At 51.5% G+C, this 8309-nt stretch overlaps 1 protein-coding gene across 1 annotated transcript in view; it reads right to left on the bottom strand.

Annotated features, from left to right (window-relative positions):
- Nucleotides 1–776: 776 nt before the first annotated feature.
- Nucleotides 777–8309, bottom strand: part of LOC118782228 (A-kinase anchor protein 13-like) — a 90323-nt gene continuing 82790 nt past the window's right edge. The window contains exons 26-37 of the mRNA XM_036535534.1: nt 7117–7368; nt 6348–6424; nt 5559–5740; nt 5137–5219; nt 4473–4655; nt 3821–3982; nt 3657–3727; nt 3296–3340; nt 2914–2964; nt 1809–2240; nt 1376–1661; nt 777–1216 (exon numbers count right to left, since the gene is read on the bottom strand). Coding sequence (XP_036391427.1) covers nt 1158–1216; nt 1376–1661; nt 1809–2240; nt 2914–2964; nt 3296–3340; nt 3657–3727; nt 3821–3982; nt 4473–4655; nt 5137–5219; nt 5559–5740; nt 6348–6424; nt 7117–7368 — 1883 coding nt within the window. The 3' untranslated portion in view covers nt 777–1157. The remainder of the gene's footprint in view (nt 1217–1375; nt 1662–1808; nt 2241–2913; nt 2965–3295; nt 3341–3656; nt 3728–3820; nt 3983–4472; nt 4656–5136; nt 5220–5558; nt 5741–6347; nt 6425–7116; nt 7369–8309) is intronic.

Genomic DNA, 8309 nt, shown 5'->3' with positions numbered 1-8309 from the left:
GTCCATCTCTCCAGTCTGTATCAGTCTGTATCAGTCTGTGTCCATCTCTCCAGTCTGTATCAGTCTGTTTCAGTCTGTGTCCATCTCTCCAGTCTGTATCAGTCTGTATCAGTCTGTGTCCATCTCTCAAGTCTGTATCAGTCTGTGTCCATCTCTCCAGTCTGTATCAGTCTGTATCAGTCTGTGTCCATCTCTCCAGTCTGTATCAGTCTGTGTCCATCTCTCCAGTCTGTATCAGTCTGTATCAGTCTGTGTCCATCTCTCCAGTCTGTATCAGTCTGTGTAACTGTGTGGACCTGTCTGTCTGTGAGTCTATCTGTCTGTCCATCGGCCTGTGAGTCTGCAGGTCAGAATACATCCTCCTTGTTTCCTGCAGTCCCCTTTGGTTGGACTCAGAGCGACTGTGTCCATCTGTTTTAGTGACTAATGGAAAAAAAGGAAGAAGTAAGATTTCACTCCCCCTGGGGAGGACAGAGTGTATTACAGGGCATAAATGATAATAATACCATAAACACAGAAATGGACTGACCCAAAGGGCATGCTTGCTCTAACAACTTAGGCCTTAAGTGCTTCAGAGTCCTTTTATATTGTACTAACAATATCTTCCAATGCAATGCAACAAGCTGTGAAGCAATGAATATTTAAGCCAATGTCTCAATCCAATGCTACAGTTTTAGAATCTTCACACAGCTGTAATAGCTAAAAGCTAAAAGCTTAGAGTCTGCCACTGTGAATGCTTTCTTACGTAGATTGTTTTTTGTTTTGGTTTCTTTTGCCTCAAGAACTTTGAAACTTCCAGTGTTCCACACTGCCAAAACTTTCTTTGCTGACCTCAGCGCCCCCAGAGCATCATGGGAGATCAGGCCGTGCTCACCCTCCTTTGAGGATCCATGTATTTACACCACAGCCACCAGGGATGTTTCTGCTGTTTTTTTTATCAAGCTCACAAAATGGTCCACTCTCATTCTGCAGTGTGTATCTGAGGCATCCACAGGTTGCAGTGCCATCCCTAAACGAGCCACAAGGGGGCAGATGTCTAGAGGAAGAGTCATTTCCACATCCTGTCGTCCTCATGGATGTGTCAGGTGAGCAGACGCTGGGCCCCTCAGGGGCTCTCTTGAGAGTGAAGCATTGTGGGATTGTGGAGGACAGACAGGTCAGCAGAAGAGGATCTCTCCATCTGCAGGTTGCTCTGAGACTGGAAGCAGTGAAGACTCTATAGAGGGAAGCAGTGTATGCAAACAGCTGTCAGCATAGTCGGTGTGTATTACTGTATAGCGTGTTGCTGTATTGTTGTGTGTAACTATACAGTAGTGTGTTTCTGTGCTGTGGTGTGTAACTGTGTAGCAGTGTGTTGCTATGTGAATCTCTGTACCTGCAGGCTCTGAATTCTGCCCTTTTCCCTTCTTCTTCCTCTTCTCCTTCTTCCCCTTTGTCTTCCCGAGCTGCAGCAGTCTGCTGGAGAGCTGGCCCTGGCCCTCCCTGCTCTGGCCCTTGCTCGGGTTCGAGGCGAAGGGGTTCAGGTTCTTCCCTTTCCGCTTGGAGCCTATCCTGCTCAAGGAGTCCTTCAGTGGGGAAGAAGACAGCATGCAGTCCCCTGGGCTCTGAGACTGCAGGGAGTCCTCCGAGGCACTAGAGGGCAGCCTACTGCTGCTTTTCTCCTGAAATCAAGGAGATCAGTCAGCATACACTGTCTGAGGCTTTGCCAGTGCCAGGATCTGAGCATGTATTGTGCTTTACGACAATCTTGATTGTAAAAATGTGCTATAACAAATAAAACTTGATTGATTGATCTGAGCAGAGGTCACACTCACAGCTGCCAGCCTGGCCTCCAGCTCCTGGCACACCTGCTCCCTGTCCCTCTGCAGCTTCCTCTGGGAATCTCTCAGCTTCTCCAGGTCCCTCTGATACTCCTCCTTCTGCGTCTGCAGCTCCTGCCGCTCGGCCTCCAGCTGCGTGTGCCCGCACTGCGTCTCCTCCTCCAGCAGGTGGAGCCAGGCCTCGCGGTCGCTCAGCGCCTGGTCCCGTGCCTCCCACTCGCGCTCGCGGCGCCGGCGCTCGGTGGCGTGGGCGGCCTGCTGCCGCTGCAGGTTGGCCGCCTCCTGCCGCTGCTTCTCCAGGCTGCGCTGCTTCTCCTGCTCGATCAGGGAGGTGGCCCGCGGGGACGGGCGCGAGGCCGGCCGGTCACTCAGCGCCTGCCCCTGCTCCTCCAGCACAGTGTCCTGCTGCACCACCACCGCCTGCACACAACACACACCTGCTTAACTACAACACACACACACACACACACACACCTGCTTAACTATAACACACACACACACACACACACCCACACACACCTGCTTAACTACAACACACACACACACACACCTGCTTAACTATAACACACACACACACACACACCCACACACACACACACACCTGCTTAACTACAACACACACATACACACACCTGCTTAACTACAACACACACACGCACACACACACACACACACACACACAACACACACCTGCTTAACTACAACACACACACACACACACACACACACACCTGCTTAACTACAATACACACACACACACATGCTTAACTACAACACACACACACACACACACACACCTGCTTAACTACAATACACACACACACACACACACACACACACAGACATGCTTAACAACATTATACACACACACACACACACGCACACACACACAGCAATCTGACATGATAGTGATAAAGCAACAGATTCCAGAACGTTCCCTTTACTAAATTATGTAAAATATCTTATGATGTATCTATATTTTACATAATGCAGTAAAAGGATTTTCTGTCTGACTGACAGGACTTTGCAGCTCCACCTAAGCGTATCTGCTACAAGACAAGAGCGATTTCACCCAGGAAGAATGGCAGGGTACCTGCAGCGTGCTCAGCAGTTCATGAAGGTGGGAGATACTGTGGAGGACCTGCTTAGAGAAAAAACATGAGACAGTAAGTTTAGGAGCTCAGGGGGTAAATCTTAAATACAGAAGAAAGGTACTGTGAGAGATATTATCCCATGGTAGGAGTTAGGGTTAGGTTAATGAGAGATGCATGAGGCCAATGATATGAGCCACAGGGACAGGTGTAGGAAGAGATAATACTCTATGATGAGAGTCTCGATCATTTACAGTTGTACTGAGGGATGCTATCCCATGTTAAGATGCCTGAGCAGTGATAGATGTACAGAGAAATATTATCCCCTGGGGGTCCATGGCAAGGCCAGCAGGGGGCCGCTGAGAGCCTGACATGTGGGCCTACCTCGCTGTTCCTCCTCAGCAGCAGCAGTGGGTTGGTGGCGCCCCCCTGTGGAAAGAGACAGAGCTGCAGAGTTACTGAGGCTGGGGGACCAGATGGCCAAACCAGCCGCTAACGGTTAGAGAGTGAGCCCAGCTGTAGGGAATGCACAGCAGGAGTAATTACAGCCATTACACCGCAGGCTCTGCGCACAGGTCGGGGATCTGCCTCCTGAACAGGGGCTTGCTCATTTCCCTCCTGATATCAAACAGGAGGCAGGGAAGGAAACGGCTCAAGCTCTGTGGCGTTCCTATGCTTCTGAGTACTGGCAGTATTTTCTCACTGGTCCACTCAGGTTAAAAACTTTCCACCAAAGGCTGGTTACCTTCTTTAGAAGGCCATCTGATTCGGTCCTCCGCAGGTCAGGGGAACCCTCTACCTGGTCTCTCCCCCCATCTGAGGGAAACACAGCGGCCGTAAGCAGGGAGGCAGGGAGGGGTTGATGATGGAAATGTGATGGGGAATAACGGCTTAGTGGGCTGTTCTCACTCTTAGAGATGTGGATCTGGTGACCGTCGAAGCAGCTGAAGGTTTCAGCTCGCCGAGGGGCCCACACACTCCCTGCTGTGCCTCCTGACTCCAGCGGCATATACACCTGCTGCCCCAACACTGCACCCAGACTGCCATTCACCAGCACCTGCAGCGTCTCCACTGTAACACACACACACACACACACACACACACACATACACCACACCACACACATACACACACACACACACACACACACACACACACATACACACACACACATACACACACACACATTCACACGCACATACACACACACACACACATACACACACACACACACACCACACCACACCACACACACATACACACAAACACAGAGACAAAGAAGATTCAAGTAGCATGCAGATCACTGACCACACTAAATGTCACTGACAGAGCACTGAGTAAGATGGATAATTTCCCCCATTACAGAGCCTCATCAGAAAGGGTCTGCTGCCGCGTGCAGACAGGTTAGCCTGAAATAGATTTTTAAAGCACTTTTTTCATGAATTTGTACAGCACCAGAATGTTGACAGAGCATCATATATAAACATAGAACATATGATCAGCCCTTTTCATCCCTGCAGCTGACGTCGCCCCCCTGCTCTGGCGTCCTGGCCACACCCACCTTCTTTCAGGGCCTCCCTCATGGCCTGCTCCCCGCGGGCCGCGTCCTCGGTGTTGGCCCGGAACAGCACTCTGCCACTGGGCTGGCCATCCTCATGGCCCCTGCCCTCACACATGTCCCAGAACACCTTCAGCTTCTCCTCCAGCAGAGACACAATCTGCTGATCTTTCTTACACAGCATGTCTGCGGGACACAGGTATGCCCCAGTCATGAACAACAAACCAGGATATAGTGCTGGACTGAGCGTGAAGTGAGACAATACCACAAGCCATCTTCCCCGAGAGCAAATGGATGAGAATGGAGTTTTCCTCATTGACAACAACTACCTTCCTCTCTCAAGCTTACTACCTTGAATTAGCACAGCGGTTGTTAACAAAACTGATGTGTTTATTACACAATAACTTCAAGTCAAAGTGGCCTGAGTGAATACTTAGTTAAACCGGCAAGCTATTATCACTGTGCCAGCTTTCACCAGAAACAAAGTTGTTCACCACATGCATGTGTACAAAGATGTTTCAACGAGCCTGCTGAGAAAATATCTTTTCAAAAATGTTGCATTTACCACAGTGGAATGTGCATTATCATTTTGTTGTGATGTTGTGGATGTTTTTGTTTGTGATGCTAATGCTTTCATAGTGCCAGTATGCTCCAGTGGGGTTATCACCTCTCATCTCCTTGGCCTTCACCTCCAGAAGCCTCTTGTCTTCCTCACTCTCACTGGGAATTCCCTCGTCTTCCTCCTTGTCCCTGTGAAAACGGGCCATCTCATTACCAGAATGTTCCCACAGAGAGGGGCTGATATTGGTAGTGTCGGGGGTGGGAGCTGGAGGGTCGATATGAAGCTTTTCTACTATAAAACAGCACTAGCTTGTCTCTATAAGCCTTTATCTATGGGTACCACTGCTCTCTAATGCTGACCTCTACCACCTGCTGTCTACGTAGGAGGGAGTTAATACCTATCTGCCTCGGCTCAGTTACCCTCCCTGTGCTGCAAAGTGTCATGGCGTCATGGTGTCCAGGGGGGGAGTGTCCTGACGGGTCCGTCCCTCTCTCTCTCTCTCTCTCCCTCTGTCGCCCTGGACTCACATGGAGTGCATGGCCTCCTGCAGAAGCTGAATCCAGGTATTGCGCTCCTCCTTGGAGCCGGCGTGCACCTCCACCATCTCCGGCTGCTCCATGCCTGCCGTGATCAGGAACAGGCCCCTCTCCTCATTGGCCACCTCCCGCACGATCAGCTTCTTCAGGGAGATGACCGTGGAACGGTGGTCCTGAAGTGAAACAGCGCCACCTACAGTCAAACACGTATCCCACGCACAACGACCCTCTGTAGTGACACACACGCGCATCTATCGCACACCCGCCCTAGAAACAGGCCCCTCCCTCGCCCTAACACAGAACCCCACCACTGCCTTTAGCCTTCCATCCAAACAAGACATGTTTACTTTGTGTGCTTGTGTCCTTCAGTGTTCTCTCCTACTGACAAATTCTTTTACATCCATACATGTTACGCAACGAGGCCACTGGTTCAGAATAACTCTCCCACAGAGGCAGCCTGGAGAGGGTTCAGAAAACCAAACCCATGAAAAAGTGAGCGTATTTGGTGAAGGCAGCCAGCAGGCCTTGTGTAACCACCGGATCAAACGGCACAGTCTTGCCAAGAGCCTCGCACAGCCAACAGAACCGCTCTTATTAAAACCAGCGCCTGCTGCAGCCTCGTATGGCTGCGGGAGTTATGCAACGCTCCAGCTACGGCCAACAGAACGCGGGCTTCCACAGGCAAACGCAATCGTCTCAGACATAAACTGCCGCTGTAAGCGACCGGTCTTCTGCACGCCGTGATCTATGTCCAAACAATGAGAGTAACGAGGCACATACCAGCGAGGCGAACACGTATTTCTGGTCTTTCTCCTGCAGGAAGACGAAGACGTCTGAGAGCAACAGGGCCTGAACATCTGCAGAGAGAAGAGGAGGCAGAGAGACTGAAGCGGGAGCAGAAATGCCTCCATACATGCACTTTCTGTAAGGATCACAGCGGACTCTTTGCCATATAGGCCCTTTCTATACGGATCCATGTGGGGATTTTTTTTTTGCTCTTTCATGATTATTGTTGATCCTCACTGCCCCCTACTGCCCCTGCTGTCTGTGTTTTATTTTTGTGTCATCCCAGGAACACCAGAATGGCATTGGTTACATACAGGTATGGGGCTGAGGTAGAAACCAGAAGTAACTTTAGGAATCCAGCTGAGGTCTGGGAGTGGCTCAGTGTGGAAGCAGGAGTGAGAGAGAGAAAGACAGAGAGGGAGAGAGATTGGGAGGGAGACCGAGAATTTGAGAAATATTGCAATATAAGGAGAAACTTACTCCCCAAATTACTCATCCCAAATTTAACTTGGATTTAAATAGATGGTCTATGTTTTATTACTGTATGTGATGTTCTAATGATTTATTAATGCTTTGAGCTTGAGAGAGAGAGAGAGTGAAGGAGGAGTGTGAGACAGACAGGGGGAGAGAGAGAGAGAAAGACTGAGAGGAAGGATGTGAGTGTGTGTGTGTAACAGAGAGAAAGAGAGTATGAGAGAGTGAGTAAGTGAGTGAAAATGTGAGAGAGAAAGATGGAGGGAGAGAGGGAGAGGGAGAGGCCCACCCTTGAGCCGGCCAGTGGAGCTCTTCAGCTGCAGGGGCCCGTCGTGCAGCAGCCTCCGCCCCCGCAGAAGGTCCTCCCGGGCGAACATCTGGCCGCTCTTCATGCGCATGATGGACTTGCTGTCTGTACGGCTGTACACCTCCTTCAGACGCCTCTTCTTCTCGTGCTCATTCACCTTGCTGTCCACCGCTGCAATCACATCCTTCACCAGCCGCAGGGCCTCGGCCACACCTGTGTGATCCTCCTCGCTCTCTGCAGGGACACAGACCCAACGCTCACTGCAGGGACACAGACCCAACACTCACTGCAGGGACACGGACCCAACACTCACTGCAGGGACACTGACCCAACGCTCACTGCAGGGACACTGACCCAACGCTCACTGCAGGGACAGAGACTCAACGCTCACTGCAGGGACACAGACTCAACGCTTACTGCAGGGACACAGACCCAACGCTCACTGCAGGGACACAGACCCAACGCTCTCTGCAGGGACACAGACCCAACGCTCACTGCAGGGACACAGACCCAACACTCACTGCAGGGACACAGACCCAACGCTCACTGCAGGGACACTGACCCAACGCTCACTGCAGGGACACTGACCCAACGCTCACTGCCGGGACACAGACCCAACGCTCACTGCAGGGACACTGACCCAACGCTCACTGCAGGGACACTGACCCAACGCTCACTGCAGGGACACGGACCCAACGCTCACTGCAGGGACACGGACCCAACGCTCACTGCAGGAACACTGACCCAACACTCACTGCAGGGACACTGACCCAACACTCACTGCAGGGACACGGACCCAACACTCACTGCAGGGACACTGACCCAACACTCACTGCAGGGACACTGACCCAACGCTCACTGCAGGGACAGAGACTCAACGCTCACTGCAGGGACACAGACTCAACGCTTACTGCAGGGACACAGACCCAACGCTTACTGCAGGGACACTGACCCAACGCTCACTGCAGGGACACAGACCCAACGCTCACTGCAGGGACACTGACCCAACGCTCACTGCCAAGACACAGACCCAACGCTCACTGCAGGCTCACTGTAGGGACACAGACCCAGAACTTACTGCAGATAAACAAACCACAGCCAACCACAACACAACAGGGGATACACTACACACAATACACACAGTCAGCCCTTCCTTGAGAGATAACCAAATGAAA

The sequence above is a fragment of the Megalops cyprinoides genome, chromosome 8 (genome assembly GCF_013368585.1).
Source record: "Megalops cyprinoides isolate fMegCyp1 chromosome 8, fMegCyp1.pri, whole genome shotgun sequence".
Lineage (NCBI taxonomy): Eukaryota > Metazoa > Chordata > Actinopteri > Elopiformes > Megalopidae > Megalops > Megalops cyprinoides.
Note: the sequence above shows the minus strand (reverse complement) of the source record. Positions and strands in the feature narration are given on the sequence as shown.